At 51.3% G+C, this 27,037-nt stretch overlaps 1 protein-coding gene across 6 annotated transcripts in view; it reads left to right on the top strand.

Moving 5' to 3' along the window:
* SAP30BP (SAP30 binding protein) overlaps positions 1-16,182 on the top strand; it is a 40,451-nt gene extending 24,269 nt beyond the window's left edge. For 2 of the 6 annotated variants that reach the window (XM_032241666.1, XM_032241668.1), the window contains 9 exons: positions 3,487-3,529; positions 9,453-9,541; positions 11,685-11,776; positions 12,517-12,577; positions 13,021-13,072; positions 14,259-14,317; positions 15,105-15,164; positions 15,501-15,585; positions 15,750-16,182. In XM_032241666.1, the coding sequence (XP_032097557.1) occupies positions 3,487-3,529; positions 9,453-9,541; positions 11,685-11,776; positions 12,517-12,577; positions 13,021-13,072; positions 14,259-14,317; positions 15,105-15,164; positions 15,501-15,585; positions 15,750-15,931 (723 nt within the window). In that variant the 3' untranslated portion in view covers positions 15,932-16,182. Of the gene's footprint in view, positions 1-774; positions 877-3,486; positions 3,530-9,452; positions 9,542-11,684; positions 11,777-12,516; positions 12,578-13,020; positions 13,073-14,258; positions 14,318-15,104; positions 15,165-15,500; positions 15,586-15,749 lie in introns of all 6 variants that reach the window. The other 4 variants (XM_032241667.1, XM_032241671.1, XM_032241670.1 and 1 more) reach the window with 4 other exon arrangements.
* The last annotated feature ends 10,855 nt before the right edge of the window (positions 16,183-27,037 follow it).

The following is a 27,037-nucleotide window of genomic DNA, read 5'->3' as shown; positions in this document are numbered from 1 at the left end:
TTTTTTTTTTTTTTTTTTTTTTTTTTTTTTTTTTTTCAGAAACAGAGTCTCTGTCACCCAGGCTAGAGTGCAGCGGCATGATCTTGGCTCACGGCAACCTCCACCTCCGGGGTTCAAGCGATGCTCCTGCCTCAGCCTTCCAAGTAGCTGGGACTACAGGCAAACGCCACCATGCCCGGCTAAGTTTTGTATTTTTAGTAGAGACTGGGTTTCACCATGTTGGTCAAGCTGGTCTTGAAGTCCTGACCTTGTGATCCGCCTGCCTTGGCCTCCCAAAGTACTGGGATTATAGGCTTGAGCCACGGTGCCCGGCCTCATTTTTGATACCGAATGCCTGGTGTCTGAGACATGACTGGTAAGAAGGTGTCTCTTTAGGCCTGTCCTCCCCGTGGTGGAGGTCATTATAGACGAATATGGTTACTGTTTGAATAGAGGCCGCTTTCATTGGATGAAACTTGATTCAGTGGATGGTGGTGTGGAAATGGCACTAAAAAGCAGCTCTGAGGTATTCCAGGTTCTCCCTGTGTCACCCACGCTGGAGTGCAGTGGCATGATCATAGCTCACTGTAGCGTTGACCTCCCTGGCTCTGGTGGTCTTCCTGTCTCAGCCTCCCAAGTAGCTGGGACTACAGGCTGGTCTCAAATTCCTGGGCTCAAGCAGTCTGGCCCCCCTCAGCTTCCCAAAGTGCTGGGATTATAGGCGTGAGCCACCATGCCTGGCCAAGTGGGCACTTTAGGATCCAGAGAACTTAGGTTGTTGTCTTTCTTCTTCAGGAGAAACTCGGCACAGTGACAGAGGCGCCCAGGGCTCAGCAAGCTCACGGCCCAGCTTGTTGGACTCAGAGGGCAGAAGAATCACATTCTAAACATGACAAGGTATAGCCGCAGGAGGCAGATTCCCAGCTTGACTCTCCAGAGCCTTCTAGGTCCCAAGGGTGCCTGTGACACCAATGGGAATCTGAACCAACACAGATTCCAGAGTCTTCTTAGGAGACCTTAGCGCAGCTCTGGCCACTTCCTGAGCATGCGTGTGGCTTCCAAACTGTCCAGGCTACTTCATGCGTTTGGTTTAACGGGTTGTCGTAAGGCAGAAGAATCTTCTTGAACTTGGAGTCGGGTACATGGTCTGTTGGTTAGTACTTTGTTCAGAGGCACTGAGGGTGGAGGGCCTGCGGAGCTGGATTCTGCTGCTGGGAAATTGGGTGGGCCTCGTTTCTGGGCCTCAAGTTCAGGACTAAATTAGAGTCCTAGTATTGTGAGCTTAGGGTATGCCCTGGGCATGCCACACACTTTTTTTGTACTAAGAGGATAGAAAAGCAAAGTCCAGACTAGTTGTCAAATTGAAACCCAACTACCGGGTATATTTATGTCTTAGGCATAGAAGGAATAATTGGGGGTGGGGACTGGAGAACCAAGCTAAAGGGAAAGACTAAAAGGGATAAAATACTTCCTGTGATTTTGCCCCATCATCTCTTTTCTTCCAGAGACGTGACTCAACAACCTCAGCTGGGCCTGGCAGCACACATACCCCACACACCTTTCCATCTCCAGGGTCACAAAAGCCACAAGAAGCCACGGGGAGGCTCCTGGCCACTTACTTTACCTAAGGAGCCCCTGAAGTGGCAAGTGTGTTTCCCTTTGAAGAGCCATTGCGTGTTTGGTGATACTTCCTGTGGCTCTGGGTAGATGCGGTAGACTCCCTGTGTGGGGATTGGGCTTCTGCAGTGAGTCCATGAGAAGGGGTGGGTGTGGTGTGGTGTGGAACCTTGGGGAAGGGTGAGTGGGGGCTGGAGGAAGACTTAATGAATGGACAGTCCTGTATGATCAGCCAGCTGGCAGCGGGGAGGTAGGAGCTGATGTTTTCCCATAATTAGCACCCAAAAAGCTGTTCCCTAGAGGGAAAATTTAAGGACATTTCACAGCCCCATGTTTTGTCACTGACACTCTGGAACATTGGTTTCTTCAGAGTCACTGCTGCAAAGGCATTGTTGTTGGTCCCCTGAGAGACTGGCAGTCTCTGTAGAGCCACTGATTTATGACTACAACCTGAAGTTGGCGTGGCAGTCCTCCAGGCGCGCCTCCCTGCCCGCTCCCAGCCTCCTCTTTGCCCACCTGATTGGCAGGGGGCAGTGGCTCAAAGAGACGGTTACTAAGCAGCCTGGCCTGGATGTGGTGCCCCGCCAGGTTGAAAGAATAGCTGCAGTGTTCAGAGGAATGGGGAATTTGGCCTGTCCTGGCATCAGGAGGGACTTTTTGGGAAGGGGTCTAAGACTGAGTCTAAGCTCAGGGTGGGGAACTGGGTGGCCTCCCTGGCACCCTCCTTTTGAGCCCTGGCATGGTGTGCCATGTCTTTGTGTAAGTGGAGCCTGCGGAGCTCTGCGCCTGTCCTCAAGAAGGTCTTGTGCAGGGTGCTTCCTGTCTCTTCTGCCTCGCTGATCAAAGGGAAAGGACCTGGTGTCCTACAACTTTCTCTGAACTCTGCTTCTGCTGTTCTGATCGTTAGCAAGTGTGGCCTTTGAGATTGTTGATCTAACTGGGTTTGAGGGGCTGGGTGTCAGCAACCCAGAAATGGGGGAAACAGGTGTGTTCTTGCCATTTTACGCTTGGGACAATGGAGGCAAGGGAAGACATGTGACTTGGGGCTTGGACCATGGCCTTCTCAGCATTGAGTTTGGTTTAGATGAAACATTTACTGTGGAGCAGTGAAATCCAGAAAATGTCTAGCCTTGCTCTCAGGTTTCTGCAGGACCTGTGAACGTGACTGTCATGGGACAGTGTTTGCATTCAGGATTGGAGGAAGCTTTCCTTTGAAAGGAGTATAAAGCCAGTGTAAAGAGAGCTGAGAGCCAGAGAGAGGCTGCCTTGAGCCCAGAACCTCTCCGGGAGCCCCGTTCTGTCGTTCTTTGAAGGTTCGCTGCATGCTTGCTCTGAGGTTCCATGAGCTGCCCCTTTATCCTCATGATAAAGCCTCCCTTTTTTGAACCAAAAACAAGAAAAGTCTCTTGGGAGCAACTAGTCTGCATTTTCATCTCAGGAGTCTGCTGTTACAAAGCAGTCACCTCTTGCTTCCTTGGTACCAGTGGTAGAGGCAGTGGTGTCTGGGCTAGCTGGGGCCTTGAGCTCTGCACTCTATTCAAGCATGTTTTCCTCGGACCCAGGAGAGCGCAACAGGCAGGGCATACGTTGTCCAGGTGGCCGCGGCAGGCTTGCTAGCGTGTGTTCTCCTCAGCGTTGGGTTTGGTCACTGAAGAGGCATGGAGGAGAGACCGACGTGGGGCTCTGGAGCATCCGGCTGCTGCGATGCAGGAAGAAGAGGGTTCGGACGCTTGGGGGTGCCAGAGGCCCCTGAGGCATCAGCTTACCCTTAGTGTTCCTGGCGGTGCTTTTACCTTTTCTCCATCCTTAAGAACCCTGAGTGGTCTCAGCGGAGAATAGCTGGCTCAGGACCCGCAGTCTTACCTCCTTGTATTTGTTTCTCTTTTGCAGGATAATACAGAAGCAGAAAAGCGAGACCCCCAGGAACTCGTGGGTGAGTATTGGGGGAGCGGGGGTGGGAGGCGCGTTTCTCAGCCTTGCCCCTAGCGGCCTGGCTTCTGGCCATGCCTGGCCTGCCACTCCACAGGGCTTCTGTCTGCTATGAACGCCATGGTCCCTTCGGCTCCCTCTCAAGGCCTTTGGCATTTCCTAGGATACCCCGGGTGAGACGCCCAGGGAACAGTTCTTCTTTGGAAATCGTATTCGTGGTGGCATTTTATTGGGTTTGGTCAGTTGCCAGCACTGTCAAGAGGGAATCCAGGGCCCCTTCAGCTGGGAGCATGTCTTGGTCTCTGCTTCCCTTAGTGCCCGGGCCTGTCCTCTTGTCTTTGCACCCCCTCCTCCCCATCTCTGCTGGCATCTGCATGCGGCTCAAGGAGCCAGCATGTGGCCTCTGCTGGCACTTTGCTTTGTCCCCAGGCAGGAACATACCTCAGCCCTGGAGTCTGGGGCTCTTTGTGACTTGGGAGAGCAGGGACACTCTGTTTCTGGAAAACAGCACACATTATCAAGTCCTGTGCTAGCCCAGCCTTTTAATCCTTTTAGAAAGCCCCCCAGCTCCTTTAACGTGGCTCCCAAAGCCCAACCCAGGGGGAGTTCCTGGTATCTGAGTCCAGAGCCCTTGGTGGGGTTGGCCCTCCCTCTCTGTGGCAGCCATTACCAGCTCCCCTGCCCATCCTGCTGATCTTCACAAACAGGCTTTTGCCTTCTACAGTCTTGCTGCAGTGGCTTACTGGCTCCAGCCCTGGAGGTTCAGAGCCCAGGGACCACCTGGAAGTGCTGCCCCAGTGCTCAGACCCTCCCACCCAGGCCTTCTTCCAGTAGGACCTCTCTGCTGGGAGTTGTGCTCCGGAGCCTGTTCTCCTTTTCCTGAACTAAAGGAGCTGGGAATCGTTCATTCTGTTTGTTTTTTGAAGACGGATTGGGTAGGAACATGATAAATGCTGAGCAGCCCAGACCCTCAGCAGGAGGGCCTTAATCCCTGAGTTCTCTGATGGAGCTTGAGTCTTTCAAATCCTATAAAAAACAGTATTTTCCTAAAATCTACAGTTTGCTGTTTATAAAGTGCTGCGTAGGGGTGCAACATTTGGCTTTGAGGGCAGAGGAAGCAGAGTGTGCATCTGCTGGGAAGCCGACGGCCTGCCCTAAGTGGGTGATCCACGGGGTGGGTGTGGATGGGTGCCTCGGCCTCTTCTCCCCACCATCACCCGAGCTGACCCTGCTGTTCACTTTGAGAAACTGCACAGCCGGGGATCAGCAAGCAGCCTGTCACATGCCAATGCAGATGCCCTCGCTCTTGCTAGTGGTGCTGGGCAGGCAGTGGAATGTGTGTGGGCATCAGCCATCTCAGCCCTCAGCTACTTCCAGGACCAACTTGTCACTTTTTCTGTCTCTGCCGCTTTTGGGAAATAGCTTTATTGAGGTGTAATTTACATAGAGTAAGATTCGCCAATTTTAAGTGTACCATTTGATGAATTTTGACAGATGTGTATAGTTGCGTTAGCCCCACTACAGTCGTGATACAGAACATGTCCATCACTCTGAAATGTTCCCTCTTGCCCGGACCCTGTTACAGGTGATTCCCTCCCTCAGCCTCAGGCAAGTCGTGATCTACACTCTCCTCACTATAGCTTTGCCTTTTTGAGAATTTTCTGTAAATCAGGATCTCCCAGCCCTGGCCCTACTGACACTTTGGGCTGGATGATTGTTGTGGGGCCGTCCTGCGCTTTGTAGGGTGTTAGAGCAGTGTCCTTGGTCTCTACTCCTACATGCCGGAGGCACTCTCCCTCCCGCAGGTGTGAGGATGATGCACGTCTCCAGACATTGCCAAATGTCCCCTTGGGGCAGAATTGCCCCCAGTTGAGAACCAGGGATAGAAATGGAGCTAGGGTTTTTGTGACTTGGGAGAGCAGGGACACTCTGTTTCTGGAAAACAGCACACATTATCAAGTCCTGTGCTAGCCCAGCCTTTTAATCCTTTTAGAAAGCCCCCCAGCTCCTTTCGCGTGGCTCCCAAAGCCTAACCCAGGGGGAGTTCCCGGTATCTGAGTCCAGAGCCCTTGGTGGGGTTGGCCCTCCCTCTCTGTGGCAGTCTCTGTGGCTTCTCACTCAGCACAGTGCTTGCGAGGCTCATCCATGTTGTTGGGCATGTCCAGAGTTTCCTTGTATAGCCAAGTAATATTTCACCGTAGGGATGCTCCACTGTTTGTTCACTCATTCACTCATGGAGCACACAAATGGATTTTTAACCGGCATCATTTTAATGATTCGCCGTTCCTCATTGAAAAGTAGCTTGTGTAGCTCCTCTTACTGAAGACGTAATTAGCTGAAGGCAGAGTGGCTTCTATTCATGATGGCGGCGCATATCAGCCCCTCTGCCTAAGTTTCTTTTGTCCACTCTGGTGTCAAGACTCACATTGCTTACCAGAAATGTGTCCATGCGTGTAGACAGCCCTAGCTTTAACAGAACAAGCAGGAGAGCAGAGAAGCCAAGCCACAGGCATCTGCAGCTCTGTAGCCCCTTGACAGAGCCGAGCGTGCACACCCTGTCTGTGCCCTCCAGGGCCTCGCTGATGCCCACGCCTGAACCTGGAGCAATGGTGCTGGTGTGGCAGTGCAGTTGAGTTCTCTGTGTCACTTGGGAGCTGCAAATACTCCACTGTCCCTGGGGCCCCCAGCTCACTCCCTCCCTTCCATCCCATCAGCCTGTCCAACTAGCTGCTCCTGTGCAGATCCCTCCCTGGCAGCTGTGGGCACTATGGGTGTTGTCTGACTTGGGTACGTACCAGGGCAACTCATGCTGACAGCTGGCTTCTCAAGTCCTAAGTGCGGCTGCCTCTGAGAAAACCCCCGTCAGGCTCAGGCAGTAGCCACCACAGACCCAGGCACTGCTTCCAAGTGACTGTGGACACATTGCTCTATGTATGTCCTAGGACATGGCTTGAGGCTCTGTCTCCTCATAATAAATGTGGAGCTCATGTCTTCCACTCAGATTCATTCCAGGACTCAGGAAGGAGAGGATTATTGAAGGGTTGCTTCCAAACTCTGTGTTGTACATTTGTATCTAGTTTTCCTGAATTCCCTTTATTTGCCAGCCTACTTCCTAGGAATTATCTTGTTTCAAGCCCTGGGCTTCAGGGAGGTTCCTCTCCTCTTATCACACTGTATACCATGTGAGCCCCAGAGTGTGGCTGGGTTGCTGTGGCAACAGGGTCACACCCTGTTTTTCCAAAAGCCTTTCCTGACAAATGCCAAAGGGCACTCTTTGTGTCTCTGTCACATGCACACATACGAACTCTCCAGCCCAGGGAAGAACATAACGCTGATTGTTTATGTGCCCAGTGCCTGCCAGGACCCTCCTTGCTTTTGTTGCTGCTGCTTGTGAGACAGGACCAGCTCCCCCTAAGCTGATTCGGCCCTCCACCAGCTTTTGCAGCCACAGGCCTAGCCCTGTCACCTATTCCAGGGCTGGGAGGAAGTCAGGAGGAGACTTGAATTCCAGCCATATCTGGGTGTCACCTTTGCTTGAGGAGTCAGACCAAAGGAAGCTGCTGGGCAAAGAGAAGCACTCTGTCCCCTGCTCTTGGGCTGCACTGGCATCTGAGGTCCGCGGCAGGACCTCTGATCAATGTGTCACCCAGTCTTTGTTCTCTTGCCCTCACCCAAAATGGCAGGTTAGTGTTCTGTTCTTGGGGTGCTTCCAACAAGAATCCATTGACAGCAGTGAAAATCAGCACTTGAAGTCTTGTTTTTAGGATGGCCCCAGGCTCGACCCCTGTCTCAGAGTGTATTTGCAGTGTGCATAGGCTTGTCCTGCAGCAGCTGGACTGGCAGAGTCTGGGGGCCTTGTCCCCAGCCCTCCTCAGCACTGCGTTCTTTACGGTAACTGAAACCCCAGGCGGAGATCAAAGCACCTTATCTACTAAGCAAATAATAACCCAGCCTGGGGAGAGGAGAAGGGACAGGCTGTGCAAAGCCAGCCCGGGCAGCTCAGCAGTGGGGTTAGCTGGGGCCTGCACACAGTAGGTACCCAGTAAGTGCTTGCTGAGTGTTATTGGTGGTTTGTACATTCTTTCTCTTCACCCTGCCCCACCCTGCCCTGCCTGCTGTTTGCTCATTGTATGGTCCTTTTCATGAGAGAGTATTTTGAAGAGCACAGACAGAATCTTAACAACAAACAGCACATTGTCCCAGCGATCCCAAACAGGACTGTAGGGCCAGGGTGGCCAGAAGCTGCTGGGAAGGGGCTGGAGAGAGCAAGACCTGCTGGGCAGTGGCAGATCTCTGAGGAAATTATCCCCTGGGGGTTGTGGTTCTTCCCATCAGAATTAGGCCTTTTGTTCTCAGGAATGAGGTGGGTAAGAGAAAGTTGATTGGTTTATTTTTAAAAGATTCTAAGCTAGGCCGGGCGCGGTGGCTCAAGCCTGTAATCCCAGCACTTTGGGAGGCCGAGGCAGGTGGATCACGAGGTCAAGAGATCGAGACCATCCTGGTCAACACGGTGAAACCCCGTCTCTACTAAAAATACAAAAAATTAGCTGGGCATGGTGGCACGTGCCTGTAATCCCAGCTACTAAGGAGGCTGAGGCAGGAGAATTGCCTGAACCCAGGAGGCGGAGGTTGCGGTGAGCCGAGATCGTGCCATTGCACTCCAGCCTGGGTAACAAGAGCGAAATTCCGTCTCAAAAAAAAAAAAAAAAAAAGATTCTAAGCTAATAACTATAAAAGATCATTTATGCACAAGGCCATTTTGGATGCTTTGGGAACGCTGAGTTCTGTTTCTCCTGTAGCCTAGGCAGAGACATACCCAATGTAGGCTGGAGCTGGTTCACGTTGTGAGCCTATTGTGCACATCTCTTCCCGGCCCTGGGTTCAGTGACTTCACCTTGGTAGCTTAAATTTGGCCATGGCAGGAGAATTTACACCATAAGAAATGGCAAATCATACAGATCAAGCGCCTCCACCCTCCCCATCCCCACTCCAGTGATGTCTCCCCACTTCCCCATCCCCATGGTGGTTAAACATTTACCAGCACACTGCTGACTCTTTCCTTAAAAGTTTACCATTATGGGCTGGGCACAGTGGCTCATACCCGTAATCCCAACACTTTAAGAGGCAGAGATAGGAGTATGGCTTGATCTAACAGTTCAAGACCAGCCTTGGCAACATAACGAAACCCCATCTTTACAAAAACTTTTAAGATTAGCCAGGCATGGTGGCATGCGCCTGTAGTCCTTGCTGCTCAGTAGGCTGAGACAGGATTGCTTGAGCCCAGGAGTTCAAGGTTGCGGTGAGCTATGATTGCACCACTACACTCTAGCCTGAGTTACAGAGTAACACCCCCATCTCTTTATTTATTTATTTATTATTTTATGTATTTTATTTCCTTTTTTGAGACAGAGTCTCACTCTGTCACCCAGGTTGAAGTGTATTGGCACGATCTTGGCTCACTGAAGCCTCCACCTTCGGGTTCAAGCGATTCTCGAGCCTCAGCCTCTCGAGTAGCAGGGATTACAGGCATGTGTCACCATGCCAGTTGATTTTTGTATTTTTAGTAGAGACAGGGTTTCACCATATTGGCCAGGCTGGTCTCACTCCTGACCTCAAATGATCTGCTCATTTTGGCCTCCCAAAATGTTGGGATTATAGGCATGAAAGGAAAAAAGTTAACTGCTGCATACAGTTGTACCCTCCACCTGGACTTTCTTCGCTCAAGCTGGCACATGGCCCACCCCTTTTGGTCATTCAGTCTCAATTCAGATGACACCTCAGAGAGGCCACACCCAAACACTCAGTTGTACTTTGTTCATAGTGTTTATCCCTACCTGAAAACATTTTATGTGCTCATGTTTTTTTGTGCATATCTGTCCCTCGTGCTGATCCCCCACCTACAGAATTTTTCCCTCTTCTCTCAACAGCCTCCTTTTCTGAAAGAGTTCGGAACATGTCGCCTGATGAAATCAAGATCCCGCCAGAACCCCCTGGCAGATGTTCAAATCACTTACAAGTAAGCATGAGGCTTGGCTACTGAGGCCGGATAGATTAAATAGCCTGGGTTACATGTTTGGTTAGGTCTTAACCTGAAGAGACCATGGCAGGGAAAGGGACCGAGGCCTCTATAAAGAAACTGCCAGGTGGGAAGGATCCGCTTTACCTCCTGTTAGCCTCATCTCGGGAGTTGGCTCCTACACCCACTGCCATGTCCCCTGGTGCTCCTCCAGCAAGGCAGCCCTGGCTTGCTCTCAGTGAGGTCCGAAGCAGAGGCAGAGAAAATAACCTTCTCTGTGCATCCCAGAGATCTCTGTGCTGGGCCAATGGGAGCTTCTCAGAAGGAGCTTTGCTAAGAAACTGAGGAGCCATCAGAATGTAAAATAAATTACAGAAATAAAAAAACACAAGCACTTACAAGTTTTCTATCCTGATATATTTCTAAAATGCTGATTCAGTAGCTTCTTGCCTGACAGAATGTGCAGACCTGACTGGAGATTTGAAATCCCAAGGAGTCGAAGCTTTTAGTGCAGTTACACTCCCTTGGGGAACAGCTGGGGTTCAGCCCATGGCTCTCCTTGTCCCTCTGTGGGTTCCCTTGTGATGAACAATAAAACAGGCAGCCATGGCTGCACAATCATGGCTCCTGGACCACCTGCTTCACCTTTGGTCCTGGAGCTACCACTGGGTGCCTTCGACTACACAGCAAGCCCATGGCACCACCCTAACGGATGGATGACTAATGGGACCCGAGGCTAAAGAATGCAGCAAGCTGGGAAAGGGCCAGAGTCAGGACCAGGGATGCAGCGCAGATTCTCTTCCCTTCCTGGAAGTCTCCTCCCATTGCTGAGTTGTCTCCCCACCACCACCCTCCAGAATCACATCACCCTCCATGCCAGGCAGGCAGACAACAAGCTCCAGCTTGTAAGGACAACTCCAGCAACCCGCCAAGCAGAGACAGCAGCGACAGCCTCCGGTGCCGAATGTGCCTCCTGATGGTGCAAACCATGCCACTTGAGCAAACATTTTAGTTCCTCTGGGGTGGTAGAACTGATCTAATGGCCCAGGAGATGCAGCCAAGTCATCTGTAAGACATGGGTCCTCCTCAAGTTGCCGAGCCTTCTATATATGGCTCCCTCCATTACGCTGGAGGAGATAGCTTGGAGGAAAGAGATTCTTCAGTCTTGGCGATTATATCACAGACCTCTCTACAGTTCAGCACTTGCTCTGGCCAGTCTCAGTAGAAAGATGCGGCCTCTAATAAGGGGAGTGGATCACCCCTCCTGATGTGTCCTAAATATTGTCACCTGGGCCCTTCAGGCCTGCCCACCCGCTTTTGCAGCTGCGGTGCCTCAGATGTTTTCCTTCTGGAGAATCTATATTTAACCCCCACTGCAAGGGAGGCTGTAGGTAGATCTTGGCACTGGGCTGTGCTGATGCCATCTACTTTAGGCATCATCTCCATGGGCTGTGGACACCTATGGCACTGGCCACAGTAGGTAAGCTTGGATCCCTCCGGGTGGTTCTCCACTCTCCCATTGAAAGCCAGGCAGTGACCTGTGGGGGAGCTTGGGTGAGAGAGAAGCAGTCAGCCCTTGATGCTGTCAATAAACTGGTGTGGACCAGCTACCTGTGAGCCACCCCATAAACAGTTTGCAAGACCAGATCCAAAAAACTCTACTCCTGCCTCCCATCAAAAGGACATAGCCCTTCCAAAGTCTCCTCTGGGTCACAGTTCTGCTAAGGATTTGACCTCATGTTAAAATGTAAAACCAGGATTCAGTCCCTGCATATCAACACCAATGCCCTGAACGCTTCTTCGGATGATTCTGGAACTGATTAACCGGCTGGGGCTTTCTTCATTATTTTCTCTGTGGCTCCTCTGCTGTGATCTTTTCACTGCTCACTATACTGTCATCAGGAGGGCGTCAGGAAACCTCAGCAATGGAAGCAGCCTGGTCTGAGTTTATCCTACTTGTGTGCAGCTCTGGGCAAAGGCAGGGTGGAGAAAGAGGAGGTTAAATTTTAACATAAGGTCAAGCTGGGCTTTGCATGGCTCTGGAGCCTCACCTTCATGCTGCACACAGCACTGGTGACCAGGCGCTGGGACAGTGGAGGGACCTGGGCTTCTGTCGTATGCGCCCTCTGCTCCTCTTCCATAGGACAAGATCCAGAAGCTTTATGAACGAAAGATAAAGGAGGGAATGGATATGAACTACATTATCCAAAGGAAGAAAGAATTTCGGAACCCCAGGTAAGTTTACCTTGAGTTGAACCTGCAGAGTTTACTGAGTTATTTATGTTGACCTAAGGGCTGAGACGTTCCCAAGGAGGTGGTGAGGAAAAGCCCTGAGCCCAAACCATCACCCACACTTGTCATTACACTGAGTGCCTGCTAGACACAGCAGACTGCATTAACCCAGCCAGAGGCTTGCCATTCAAGATCGAGACGAAACACATAAAGCAGTACATACCGAGACCTAGGCTGGGATGAGGGAGACCTAGCTGAGTTCTTGTCCCTCCTCTGAGCCCAAAGCGCATGACCTCTCAAGGCCTCTGTCCTCGCGGAAGGAATTGGACTGGACAATTACTGTAGATTCATCTTCCAACTCAAAAAAGCTGATTTTTGCATATAGGTGAGAGGCCTTAGGACCAGAGCTATGTCTGGTCTTATTCCATTTAATGCACAAGCTAGTGACATACCCAGGAAAGAGCATGTCTTGTGTGTGGGCCTGAGTGTGGTGAGCCCAACCCAGCCATGCAGACTGAAGGTCAGTGAGACAAAACTTAGCCATCACCTTGACCCCATGCTCTTCCCGGCCCCTAGTTAACAGGTCCGTCTCCCTGGGAGGGTGGAGGGCCATCAGGAAGGTTGCTTAGAACCACTGAGCTGGGTTTAAAGGTTTTGAAGGTTTTGTATCATGAGCTGGATGGTTCAGGTGTCGTGCAGGGATGTGGACTTGTGCCTGCTCAGCACCCGTGCTATTCTTTCAGCATCTACGAGAAGCTGATCCAGTTCTGTGCCATTGACGAGCTTGGCACCAACTATCCAAAGGTGTGTCTGGGACACGGGGCTGGAGGGTGATGGGGACACCAGGCCATGGGATTTGACCTGCAGCAACAGAAAGGTCCATGGAGTGGCACCGCTGGTTGTAAAGCACAGTCCCCATCTCTTTGGTTTAACTCCCTATTCTGAAATAGTCCGATAAAGAGATTCCGGTGGTCGTCCTGGTGCCTGGCCCCTGACAGGGCCATGTGTGGACCTGCTGCTCTTGTAGGCCCACCTGGGGGTTGCTGGACAGGGGCATCGTGCTCCCATATTCTTTAGCACTTGCTGACTGCCCTTGGCTAGAGTCCAAGAATGACAGCCGAGCCCCGGGTAAGGGGACCCCAGGCCAGGAACCTCCATAGAAAAACTCGGGTATGGAACTTAGGTTTCTGAATCATTTGTCATCTAATGATTCCTACTAACTGCAACTTTCGCCTTTTCCTTTGCAGGATATGTTTGATCCCCATGGCTGGTCTGAGGACTCATACTATGAGGCATTAGGTAGCCTTTCGTCCCTCCTCCCCCATACCTCATCCTCCCACCCAACTGTCCCTTTATTTAGTCAGTTGGTTATCCAGGTGATACATGTTTCACGGTCTCCTCTACATCAGGCCATGTTCAAGGGAGGGGCTGGGTACAGGCCTGAATGAGATAGACCCACCCCTGACTCAAGAGGCTTATGCCACAGCAAAGACGACGGAACATTACACCAGTAATGCCAGCATCAGTGAATGTTGATGATGACGGAGTTGCTGGGTACAGACAGCTCTGGCAAGGAGGGTCATCTAACCTGACCAAAGGGATGGAAAGGCCTCACTGCTGAAACTGTATTCAAGCTGAGATTTGAGGAGGCTTAGGGGCCAGGCAGGTGTAGGCAGAATGCTCCTAGGTCAGTGGGAGCACGGCTTACTCTTTTTTTTTTTTTTTTTTTTTTTTTGAGTCAGAGTTTCTCTCGTTACCCAGGCTTGAGTGTAATGGCGCGATCTTGGCTCACCGCAATCTCCACCTCCTGGGTTCAAGCAATTCTTCTGCCTCAGCCTCCCGAGTAGCTGGGACTACAGGCGCATGTCACCACGCCCAGCTAATTTTTGTATTTTTAGTAGAGACAGGGTTTCACCATGTTGACCAGGATAGTCTCGATCTCTTGACCTCGTGATCCACCCACCTCGGCCTCCCAAAGTGCTGGGATTATAGGTGTGAGCCACCGCACCCGGCAAGCACAGCTTATTCTTAAGGTACCAGTTTGGGAGAACTGGAGGAACGTCAGAAGGCCCAAACCCCCAGACCGTAGGTCCCGAGCCTGCAGCCCACGGGCCTGTAGAGGTGCTTTGTTTGGCCTTCATGAATTTTGTCTTTTAATTTGAATTCATTGCCAACATTTTACATCATAATCTCTCATTCCAGCTTCTCTCAGTCAGTAGGAAGGTAGTCCCCATTAGGCCTCTATGCCCCTGTGCAGCAGTTCACTGGAGCTCGGGAGTAGCTGGCCCTTCCAGACGCAGGCGCAGGGCATGCAGCCCTCAAGCCCTGGAGCTGAAGGCCCCTGCTGCGCGCTGACCAAGGGCTGGCTTCATTTTGCCTAGCACAAAGGACAGCCCAGTGAGAAGAATGCAGGGATCAGAGTAGGCACCCTCAGCCCAGAGCTGCTCCAGGGCTGCCTTGGTAACAGCTTCTCTTGTCTTCATAGCCAAGGCCCAGAAAATCGAGATGGACAAATTAGAAAAGGCCAAAAAGGAGCGAACAAAAGTAAGTGATGGCAGACCTCATAGATGAAAAAGGCAGATGTGTGGAGTGCATGGGTCCTGCTGGCTGAGCCCAGAGGTTGTCCAGACTGCCCCCTACCCTGACCCCATGTCATCGCTCGGCGAGGCTCTGACCCCCTCAGCAGGGCCTGTGCACTGAGCAGGCCTGCTGGGCTCACAGCGCTCGTCTGCTGCCTCACCCTTGGCGTCTTGTTTGCTACATTGTGCCCCCACAATTGCAGAGCCTTGGGGGGCTTTGTCTGCTTCGGGTCATGGGTGCCCTCTCCGACCTGAAGGGAGGGAAATAGTTCCCTGAGACAGTGCCAGGCCCAGCTTGCTCTGCTCGGTGAGTTTCTTGGCCTCCAGAGCTGACCCCATTGGCCCGCCTGGGTTCTGCCTATTAGGTCCCCTGTTAGGACCCTGAGTGCCACTTGTTCCCCAGCAGTGTGGTCTGGGTTCTTCAGGGAGCATCAGTTTGGCTGTGAGACCAAAGCCTTGTCTCTGGGCATTGTTCCCTTTGTGACCAGAGTCCTGGAGCTGGGCCTCAGGACACCAGCTCCTTCCACCTCTGGCTGGGCCTGACCATCCTAAAGCAGCTGCAGCCTCCAGACCGCTTCCCTCACCCCCAGGCAGAGGGGCTGTGGGCCTGGGCATGCTGGTGGCCCTCTGGAGGCACTGGCTGCTGGGCCAGGAATGTGGGAGCTGGTTCAAGGGGATAATTGGGGTTTCTCATTCTTAAACCTTCATTGAATCTCCCTTCTCTCTCTTTCCCTCTCCCTTCCAAACCCCAGGCTTGTTGCAGGGACGTGTCTGCAGCGCCTGGGGACCGGAGCTGTCCTTCCCCTGTGCGGGCGGGCGCCGCCTCCTCCTGGGTGTGAGGAGGAGGGGCCTGGCCAAACGGTTCTGGGCATATGAGGTGGGGCGGTGGGTTGGGGGTGCTGGGATGTACAGAGACCTGGTGATGCCGGGAGGGATCCGGTACTGTTTGGAAAGTTTCTTAAGAGTGAAAAGCCCCTTCGGGTTCTTCTTAGACACCTCACCCTCCCCCAGATGGTCACAGCAGAGTTGATTTCCAATGCCTCCTTTGTGTAAGTGCCAAGCTCCTGTCCCCCAGGAGCTGACAGATGGCAAAAGGCTGTGGACACCCAGCTTTGCCCGGCCTGATTCTCTTCCTTCTCCCTCTTCAGATTGAATTTGTGACAGGCACCAAGAAAGGCACCACAACCAATGCCACGGCCACCACCACTACCACCGCCAGCACAGCTGTTGCAGGTAGATTGCAGAGATGCCCTGCCTCCTTCCACACACACATGGAGCCTGGGATGGGCCCCTTCGGTTTCTGCTCCCTAAGCCCCTGCTGGCCCACTAGGGGAAGGGAAAGAGGGCACCCACTCCTTGGTGGATCGTGATCCTGACTTCTCTTGCTTTATCTCCAGATGCTCAAAAGAGAAAGAGCAAGTGGGACTCGGCCATCCCAGTGACAACGATAGCCCAGCCCACCATCCTCACCACCACGGCCACCCTGCCAGCTGTTGTCACGGTCACCACCAGCGCCAGCGGCTCCAAGACCACCGTCATCTCTGCTGTGGGCACTATTGTGAAGAAGGCCAAGCAGTGACCTGAGGGGCTACCCTAGGACTTGAAAGGACCATGCAGCCCAGTGACCACTGCCCAATGGGAGGTGCCACTTTGTATATTTCAGGACTGGGAACTGCTCCCCAGATGCCACCTGAGAGGAACTTCTTTGTGGCATTCCATCCAGAAGGACATGCAGCGTGGGAGCCGGGCACTGTGGACAGGGTCTGTCCGCGCACCACCTGGGATCTGTTGCCCATTAAAAGTGCCGTATTTTTACCTCTTGGCATCTCAGATGCACTGTCTCTCCTGCATTCTGTTTGCAGGCAAATGTTGAAGCTCATATGTGCCCCATTTTGGTTGGGACTACTGCCTCAGGGTTGACAATAGGGTGATGGAGGCCTGGGACACTGTTTGGAGGGGCCCAAGAAGTCACCGTTGTTATCCAAATATGCCTCTGGCCATGGACAGACAGGAGACCCCGAGCCCCATGTTTGTGCCATCTGCCACCTTGATCGCAAAACCCAGCCAGTTCTCAGGTGATGGCCTAGCTGTGCTCCCTCGGGTGCACTTGAGTACTCCCCACACCAAACCCCATTTTGGACACACCCAGAATTTTGAAGTCAAGCCAGTTTCCAGAACGGCTGGGGTGAGATCCCAACCTATGCAGGGAGTAGGGAGGCATCCGTGCCTGGCCAAGGCTGCCCCAGTCCCTTGGTGCCCATTGAGCACAGCCAGCCAGAGCTGAGCAGCGGGGGAGATGAATCACCTCCTGCCCAGGCCAGGCGGCAGCTCATTGTTTACGGGCAAGCCCTGCTCCTGGGAGGGCTCCTGCCACCCCACCCTTCCTCTGCATGTTATCTCTGCCCCACAGCAGCCCCTGGGCAGCACCAGTGGCCACTGGGCTCCCTGCCTGGGCTGAAACGGGTTTCCCAGGCTAGGAGTCCAGAGGAGACCGTTTACCCTTCATGATCTTTGGCGACTCACCACTGTAGCGGAAGGGCTATGTGTCAGCAGAAGGAAGCCAGACTGTGAAGGGCCGTGTTGCTTTCAGCGGGTGGGCAGAGGTTTTGAAAGGTGGTTCTGAACTTGCAGCTGGTACTCCAGTGGGACCTGGGAAATATAAGGAACTCTGTGCATGAGGTTTTAAAAATGAAAATCAAGAAATCAAGTCCACTCCCCCGACACACACACTTGGGCACTTCAGGAGGTCAGCTCTCACCCCTTCCTTGATGGGGCTTTGAAGCTCTGGGGAGAGGAGCTGCTGTCCACTCATCCCCCAGAGGGACTCTGAAAAGGCTTCCTGCCCTGTGACCTCCAACAGGGGCCCCTCATTAACCAAGGGCACTGTGCAGGTTTTGCGGGAGGCACCGTGGCACCTTGGAAAGGGCAGTAGACCTGGAGCTGGCACTTCTGGTCTGGATTCCCAGTTTAAAACCAGTTGTGTGGTCTCCAGCCCTTCCCTCTGTAAGCTTGTTTGTTCTCTGAAATCACCGCTGAAAGGAACCAGGCCAGGACCCCTCAGACAGCGATAAAGCATCGTAAGGTCGCTGGGAGGAACCAGAGATGACTTAGCAAAAGCTTTATAAGCTGTAAAGTTCCTGCCAGTGTTTGTTGTTGGCTAAGTCCAATTTTGTTGTTGTTGACCAAGGAGAGAAGCAAACTCCTGGCCTGTGCCCTCTCGTGCTCTTTGTTGGAGGGGTGGGGTTGGCAGTTCTTTCCCCTGCTGGCTTTCCTTTGGGCGGCTCCAGCCCTGCCATTCACCTGTCCACTTAAAGCAGTAATGACTGTGTCTCCTGCGGGGCCCCAGAGATGGGGGGCCTGGAGAATGAACACGGGCTTAGAGTCGGGCAGCCCCTGGCTGAAACTGTTGTGCCCCTTACCAGCCTCCTGAGTTGGGTCAAGGTTTTTAATCCTGGACTTTCATTTCCTCTTCTATAGAAGAGGAAATGAAAATGGTGCTTGCCCACCTTAGTCTCATCAAGGATGGCCCAGAGGTCTGTGAACTGTTCCTGTTGGGGATGGATGGCCCAGGCACTAGGGGCCAAAGTTGTTTCTGTCCAGTGTGTCTCTGCTCACCAGAGAACTCTGTCTACGGCTTCTACTGTCACCCACCCACACACCCCCTTTCCTCTCTTCCTAGGGCTCTGATCTTGGGTGGGCATCGGGATTCATTTAGCTCCCCACCTGGCACATGTAGAACCCCAAGGTGTGTCTCAGGTTTCTATAATTCCCGACTCTGCTGGGCAGGTGGGCGCTCCTTTCTTAATGCTCACTGCACCCCCTTGCTTTCAGGATCACGCCTTACTGCCTTGTATCCTCTGCCCACAAACGGAATGAGATAGCTCGTGTCTTCTAGTTCTCGTAAGCAAAAACAAAGCAGGCATAAATAATCCTATGCCCCACTGCCTAGCGTGAGATGAGTACTCAGGTGACTGGGGAATGGAGGGATGGAAGGAGAGGTGAGTTTATTCATCTTCCAAAGGTGTGGTCCCTGCTCCTATGCTCACTGAACTGATGTTTCCAACCTGTAAGCTGCATCACTAAAGCCTTCTGGGGCTCAATTCCAAAGGGCTGCCTGTCAATTGGCTGTTCATTGAGAATCATTGAAGTTCAGTGATAGTTACAGAAAGGTTCAATATTCTTTTTAATTTTGTATATATTTGGAAATCTCTATAATAAAAGATTTTTTTAAGGGCTATTGAGCTGGGCACAGTGGTTCACACCTGTAATCTCAGCACTTTGGAGGCTGAGGTGGCTGGATCACCTGAAGTCAGGAGTTCAAGACCAGCCTGACCAACATGGTGAAACCCCATCTCTACTAAATTTAAAAGAAAAAAAAAAAAAAAAAAAACAGCCAGGTGTGGTGGCTCATGCCTATAACCCCACCTAGTTGAGAGGCTGAGGCAGGAGAATAGTTTGAACCTGGGAGGCAGAGCTTGCAGTGAGCCAAGATTGTGCCATTGCTCTCCAGCCTGGGCAACAAGAGCAAAAACTCCATCTCAAAAAAAAAAAAAAAAAAAAACTCCATGGATAGATTTGGAGTAGGAGAGATTAAATAAAAAGTTATCAAACAATGCATGTAATAAACCCTCTTGTATAAAAAATAACTGGGCATAGTGGCTCATGCCTGTAATCTTAACAATTTGAGAGGCTGAGGCAGGTGGATCCCTTGAAGCCAGGAGTTTGAGACCAGCCTGGCCAACATGGTGAAACCCCATCTCTACTAAAAATACAAAAATCAGCCGAGCATGGTGGTGCACACCTGTAGTCCCAGCTAGTTGAGAAGCTAAAGCAAGAAAATTGCTTGAACCTGGGAGGTGGAGGTTGCAGTGAGCCAAGATAGTGCCACCGCATTCCGGCCTGAGCAACAGACGGAGACTGCATCTCAAATAATAATAATTGCCAGGCGTGGGGGCATTCACCTGTAGTTCTAACTACTCAGGAGGCTAAGATAGGAGGATCCCTTGAGCCCAGGACTTGGAGGCTGCTGTGAGCCAAGATTTTGCCACTACACTCCAGCCTGGGCAACAGCAAGACTCCATCTCTAAAAAATAATTGTAATATTGGAGGAAGGAGATAAAAGAATAAACCAAAATGAGAAAAATCTCTAATATTAATTTTGAATCAATATTATCTGAGCTATCAATATGAACTCAGGATTTAAGAAAAAGATACATTTCCTATCTGTCCATTGCAAGGAGCTAGGAGGTCCTCCTTTGTATAGTGGTGAGAAAAAAAAACCTAGGGCTGGGCTCGGTGGCTCACGCCTGTGATCCCAGCACTTTGGGAGACTGAGGCACATGGATCACAATGTCAGGAGATTGAGACCATCCTGGCTAACATGGTGAAACCCTGTCTCTACTAAAAATACAAAAAATTAACCATGCATGGTGGCACGTGCCTGTAGTCCCAGCTACTCAGAGACTGAGGCAGGAGAATCACTTGAACTGGGGAGGGGGAGGTTGCAGTGAGCCGAGATTGCACCACTGCATTCCAGTCTGGGTGACAGAGCGAGACTCCATCTCAAAAAAAAAACCTCCCAGAAGCAATGACACCCTAGTAGCATCCAGCACACAGTACTCACATCTTGGTCTCTCTAGTAGCATCCAGCACACAGTACTCACATCTTGGTCTCTAATACCATTCCCTGCTGAAAGGAACCAAGCTAGGACCCCTTGGAGAAAGAGCTGATCCTGAAATCTAAGTAGGAATGGGGCAGTTCTAGAAAGCAGGGAAGACACAGAAGTCAGTCAAAAAGGTCAAAGAAGCCAGTGTGAAGGGATCTCCCACTGGCCGGATTTGGTTACACTTGAACATGAAGGAAGAATGAGTTCAATGAATTGGCTTTTTAATTTTGTTTTGTTTTGTGTTTTTGTTTGTTTGTTTTGAGACAGAGTCTTCCTTTGTCACCCAGGGTGAGGTGCAATGGCGTGATCTTGGCTCACTGCAACCTCTGCCTCCTGGATTCAAGCGATTCTCCCGCTTCAGCCTCCTGAGTAGCTGGGATTACAGGCACGTGCCACCAGGTCCAGCTAATTTTTGTATGTTTAGTAGGGATTGCATTTTGCCATGTTGGCCAGGCTGGTCTCCAACTCCTGACTTCAGGTGATCTGCCTGCCTCGGCTTCCCTAAGTGCTGGGATTACAGGTGTGAGCCACTGCACCCAGCCTCCAATGAATTGTAAACTATTGAGCACATAATCCATTCATTTATTGTGATAATTTGAAAAAAAATGTACTTGCCACCATTAGACTTGAATGTATCTACTCCTTGCTCTGAAATTGATAACTAAGTGAGAAAAATTAACCATGTGCACCGTTGATGGGATTCTGAAGTGGTGCAACTGCTGTGGAAAACAGTATGGCAGTTCCTCAAAAGTTATTTTTGTTTTTGAGATGGAGTCTCGCTCTATGGCCCAGGCTGAAGTGCAGTAGGCTCACTGCAACCTCCGCCTCCTGGGTTCAAGTGATTCTCCTGCCTCAGCCTCCCAAGTAGCTGGGATAACAGGCGCCTACCACTACACCCAGCTAATTTTTGTATTTTTCAGTAGAGACAGGATTTCACCATGTTAGTCAGGCTGGCCTTGAACTGCTGACTTCAGGTGATCCACCCACCTTGGCCTTCCAAAGTGCTGGGATTATAGGTGTGAGCTACCAAGCCCGGCCTTTTTTTTTTTTTTTTTTTTTTTTTTTTTTTTTTTTAGTCAGAAAGACATCTATTAAATGTAGAAAGGGGCTGGGCACAGTGGCTCACACCTGTAATCCCAGCACTTTGGGAGGCTGAGGTGGGCAGATCACCTGAAGTCAGGAATTCGAGACCAGCCTGGCCAAATGTTGAAACCCCAATTCTATTAAAAAAACAAAAATTAGCCAGGTGTGGTGGTATGCACCTGTACTCCCAGCTACTCGGGGGGCTGAGGCAGGAGAATTACTTGAACCTAAGAGGCGGAGTTTGCAGTAAGCTGTGATCATGCCACTGCACTCCAGCCTGGCGAGACTCTGTCTCAAAAAAAAAATTAAAAATAAATAAAAAACGTAAAAAGGAAGGTAGAAACAGAAAATTGCAATTTTTCAGCTCCAAAAATAATACAGATGCCCTTAGACTTATGGTTATGTCCAAATAAACCCATTGTAAGTCAAAAATTTAAATGGAAGATGCATACCCTGATAAATCCATAGTAAAATAAAAATCTCTGGGTGCGGTGGCTCACACCTGTCATCCCAACACTTTGGGAGGACGAGGCAGGCAGATCACGAGATCAGGAGATGGAGAACATCCTGACCAACATGGTAAAACCCTATCTCTACTAAAAATACAAAAATTAGCTGGGCATGATGGCACATGCCTGTACTCTTAGCTACTCTGGAGGTCGAGGCAGGAGAATCGCTTGAACCCAGGACGCAGAGGTTGCAGTGAGCCAAGATCATGCCACTGCACTCCAGCCTGTAGACAGAGCAAGACTGTCTCAAAAAAAAAAAAAAAAAAAAAAGGCTGGGCGTGGTGGCTCATGCCTATAATCCCAGCACTTTGGGAGGCCGAGGCGGGTGGATTACCTGAGGTCACGAACTCCTGACCAGCCTGACCAACAAGAAGAAACCCCATCTCTAAAAAAACAAACAAAAACAAAGAAAAAAACTTAAATCATTATAAGTCCAAACGCTAAACTTATGATGTTTCATCCCAATAAACCTTATCTTAAAGTTAAAAAATTCTAAATCAAACCATCTAGTTGGGGACAGTCTGTAATTGATTCAAGCCAGGGTCACCAATGAGTGCTAAAACAATTCAGTGAAAGCTTGTTGGGAAACGGACAGGGAGACAAAGCATCCTTCTCCTCCCTAGATCACCCCTTTTTTTTCTTTTTAATTTTTTTTTTTTTTTTTTTCCGAGACAGAGACTTGCTCGCCCAGGCTGGAGTGCAGTGACACGATCTCAGCTCACTGCAACCTCCACCTCCTGGGTTCAGGCAATTCTCATGCCTTAGCTTCCTGAGTAACAGACTACAGGCTCGCACCGCCACGCCCAGCTAATTTTTGTATATTTAGTAGAGACGGGATTTCATTATATTGGCCAGGCTGGTCTCAAAGTCCTAACCTCGTGATCAGCTCGCCTCAGCCTCCCAAGAGCGAAACTCCGTCTCAAAAAAGAAGAAAAGATATTTAGGTGGCATGGGTACTGTTACTGAGAGATACATGCTGGAGTGTTGAGGGATATCTGCAACTTCAAATTTTAAAATCTACAAATGTATAACAAATACAGAAATAAAATACAGCAAAATGTTATTCTTGAGTCTAGGTGGTAAAAACTACAAGTGATTTTTGTATTCCTTCAACTTTTGGGGGCATGGTGGCTCATGCCTACAATCCTAGCACTTTGGGAGGCTGAGACCGGAGGATCGCTTGAGCCCAGGAGTTCAAGACAAACCTGAGCAACATGGTGAAACTCTGTCTCTACAAAATAAAAAAAATTATCCAGGCATGTTGGCACACACCTGTAGTCTCAGCTACTCAGGAAGCTGAGGTGGGAGGATCCCTTGAGCCCAGGAGGTGGAGGCTGCAAGGGAGCCTTGATTGTGGCACTGCACTCCAGCCTGGGCAACAGAGTTAGACCCTTTCTCAGAAAAGAGGGGGCCTGTTGAGCAACCCCTTGACTCTGAGGAGAAAACAACACACCCCAGGATTCTGAACCAGAGAGGCCTCTGCCACAAGTCTGAAAATGTGGTTGATGTGGGCTCTCCAGACAGGTCACTGGACTCCATCGCACATCCCCTATTTATTTCTTAACTTGTTTTTTTTATAAAACAGGTGCCAATCTACCAATAAGTAATGTACATCCTCAAGCATAAGAATAGGGGCATAGGGCTGGGCACAGTGACTCACGCCTGTAATCCCAACAATTTGAGAGGGCAAGGCAGATGGATCACCTGAGGTCAGAAGTTCAAGACCAGCCTGGCCAACATGATGAAACCCCATCTCTACTAAAAATACAAAAATTAGCTGGGCGTGGTGGGGCTCACCTGTAATCCCAGCTACTTGGGAGGCTAAGGCAGGAAAATCGCTTGATCCCAGGAGGCAAAGTTTGCAGTGAGCTGAGATTGTACCACTGTACTCTAGCCTGACCAACAGAGCGAGACTATGTCTCAAAAATAAAAGGGGGTGATAGGGTCTCAGCTAGGACCTGCCTAGAGAATATGTGGCCTACTTTGGAGAACCTTGGTTTAAACTGGGAATGAAGCAAGCAGGTCATAGGTCTCGTTCATCTTGGTATCCCCAGCATTTGGCATAGGTGCTCATTAAATGCTCATAAAATGAATAAGTGATTGAACTAATGAATGAACAAGTCTGGCCTACTGGAGGCCACATGTGGAGTGCAGGGGAATCGGGGAGTAAAATAAGCCATGAGTTTTCTTGGCTTCTTGGAGGCCTGGGTTTCATTACCTGGACCCACATGTGGACCTGGCAGCGGGGGTGGGGAGTCCCTGAACTATTTCAGATCTTGTGCAAACCTCGAGGCATATCTGATTTCAGAGTGTGGGTTTGCTGGGAAGGGGATCCTTAGCTTACACCGTATTCCCAAATAGCCTGTCGTCCAGGCTGGAGTACAGTGGTGCAACCTCAGCTCACTGCAACCTCTGCCTCCTGGTTTCAACAATCCAAGGTTGTTAGGCTCAGTCCTGATCCAGGGCCTTCACCTCCTCCCTTGCAGAGCCTAGGAAGCCCCCTATGAGCCAACCTCACTCTGGCCCTAAGGCTGCAGAGACAGTGGGGTTTATTGTAGTTTTATAAAATTCACATGCAAGCTGGCCACAGTGGCTCATGCCTGTAATCCCAGCACTTTGGAAGGCCGAAGCAGGTGGATCACCTGAGGTCAGGAGTTCAAGGCAAGCCTGACCAACATGGTGAGACCCTGTCCCTACTAATAATACAAAATTAGCTAGGCATGGTGGCATGCACCTGTGATCCCAGCTTCTCAGGAGGCTAAGGTTGAAGAATCGCTTGAACCGGGAAGCAGAGCTTGCAGTGAGCTGGGATCGCACCACTGCACTTTAGCCTGGGCGATAGAGTAAGGCTGTCTCAAAAAAAAAAAAAAAAAGGAAAAAAAATCACATGTAGTACAGTGATATTTAACCTTCTGGGGCCAGTAACCTGTTTGGGAATCCAGTGTAAACTAAGGATCCCCTTCCCAGCAAACCCACACTCTGAAATCAGATACGCCTCAAGGTTTGCACAAGATCTGAGAGGGTTCAGGGATTCCCCCACCAGGTCCACATTTGGGTAATGAATCCCAGGACTCTCAGAAGCCAAGGAAGCTCACGGCTTATCTTACTTAGTGAGATGTCCCTGGGGTGGACACCTTGCCTCTCAGCTGCTATAGGGCTCCAAGCCTCCTAGTCATTTTCAGAAGGGTTTGCAACAAAGAGAGGAGGGGTTGCTGACCCCAGTGGCCTGGGGCATCGCCAGCTCTGAACCTGGCTCTTCCCTAGGAAAGAGCCTCAGCCCCCACCTGCAGGGGGTGTATATGACGCCTCAGTTCTCTAATGGGTGCTGCTGGCAGACCCAGACTCCTCAGGCAGGCTGGTTTTGGCTCTTCTCTGAGCTCCTGCTCTGTGCTCCTGTTTTTCGGGGTAGTCTGGGTACCTGCTGGCGTGGCTCAGGTCCGAAGGGCGCTTGTGTTGGCCGGACACACGCAGACCTAAGTGCTTCAACCATACTGGGGCTCCTTCCACTCTGTTCCCAAATCCAGGAGCAAGCCTCTCTGAGCACTTTCTCTGTGCAGACCAGCTCTCAGATGACCGGGAAAGGTGGTGACTCATACATTTGCAACCAGCACTTCCACAATCAGAGAGTTGGCAGCACAGGAATCTGTTTACAGACAGAGCACAGAGGCTCAGGGAGGTTGTGTGACAATCCCATTCTCTCCACCACCCTGTTATTGAGCATCTGCTATGCACCAGGCATGGTGCAGGTGTTAGAGAGGAGCTGCTCTTGGAGTCACAGTCCAACCCCGTAGAGAGATTCCTAAACATCATTTCTTTTTTCTTTTTTTTTTTTTTTTTTGAGATGGAGTTTCGCTCTTGTTGCCCAGGCTGGAGTGCAGTGGTGCTATCTTGGCTCACTGCAACCTCCACCTCCTGGGTTCAAGCAATTCTCCTGCCTCAGCCTCCCAAGTAGATGGGATTACAGGCATGCGCCACCATGCCTGGCTAATTTTGTATTTTTAGTAGAGATGGGGTTTCTCCATGTTGGTCAGGCTGGTCTCGAACTCCCGACCTCAGGTGATCCATCCCCCTCATCCTCCCAAAGTGCTGGGATTCCAGGCATGAGCCACCGCGCCTGGCCAACATCATTTCAAACCAATGTGGCAAATGCCATGAAAAAGCCATGGCCCGAGGGTTATGGGGACACATAACCCAACTTGGGGTGTGGAGAGGTCAAGGGAGGCTCTGTAGCTCGTGGTTGGTGCAACGTCTTCAAGGACAAGAAGAATACTCTGGGCTCAGCAACATGGGAAGGGACCAGCCTGTTTCAAAGGCAGGGTAGCTTGAACCCACATGGTTGGGGCAGGGCTTTGCCAGCAGTCTGGTGTTGTTTGCCACTGCTGGCCGGTGAGGCTAGAGAAAAAATGGAGCCCTGAACTGGCGCGGTGGCTCACGCCTGTAATCCCAGCACTTTGGGAGGCCAAGGTGGGTGGATCGCCTGAGGTCAGAAGTTAGAGACCAGCCTAGCCAACATGGCATAACCCCATCTCTACTAAAAAATACAAAAATTAGCCAAATGTAGTGGTGGGTTCCTGTAATCCCCGCTACTCAGGAGACTGAGGACGAAGAATTGCTTGAACCTGGGAGGCAGAGGTTGCAGTGAGCCGAGATTGTACCACTGCACTCCAGCCTGAGCCACGCAGAGAAACTCTGTCTCAAAAAAAAAACAAAAAAACAGAAAAATGTAGCTCGTTGGGGTGATGGAGCTCATTAAGAGGTCTGACTTGAACACCCGTGGTAACCAGTGGCACTTGAGAGACGGCAGCTCTGTAACCGGCTTGTCAAGAACAACTGTAACAGGGCATTGAGTGCCAATCCATGCCAGGTCGGCCCTGGCCCCTCCAGGGTATCATTGTTCACGTTTTAAGGAGGTTTAAGTAGCTTGTTCAAGTGCACACTGAGGACCCGACCCTCGCTCGGATCTCCCTTTGGACACAACATGAGGTTAGTGGGTAGGAGGCTGAGAGGACCCTGTGAACTGCAGAGCAGAACTGGGATAGGGAGCCTGGCCTCCCGACCCGGCCCGGGCACTCCCTGGGCCCACGCCTCGCGCTGGCACGGGGAGCAAGGAGGGGGCGCGCGGCTGACGGCCGTCGGGGCAGCAGCAGCACAGCCCGGCGGTAGCTCGCCGCCCAGAGTCGGAGCAGGGAGGGCTCCCGTGCGGGCGGGGGGCTAAGGGTCCGCCTCCAGCCCGGGGCAGCCCGCGCACCGAGCCTGGAGCCCGGAGCCTGGAGGGGTGGGGAGGCCCCGCGCCCGGGGCCGGACCGGAGGGAGAGGGAGAGCGGTGGCTCCTCCCCCGGCCCCCGCCGCTGGCCGATCGGGGCGCTGGGCTGGCGCCGCGGGAGCCGCAGCCCTTTCCGGGGGGCGGACCCGGCGGCGGCCGCGGTG

Source organism: Sapajus apella, unplaced genomic scaffold (assembly GCF_009761245.1).
Source record: "Sapajus apella isolate SASKATOON/1434 unplaced genomic scaffold, GSC_monkey_1.0 scaffold48, whole genome shotgun sequence".
NCBI classification, from domain to species: domain Eukaryota; kingdom Metazoa; phylum Chordata; class Mammalia; order Primates; family Cebidae; genus Sapajus; species Sapajus apella.
Note: the sequence above shows the minus strand (reverse complement) of the source record. Positions and strands in the feature narration are given on the sequence as shown.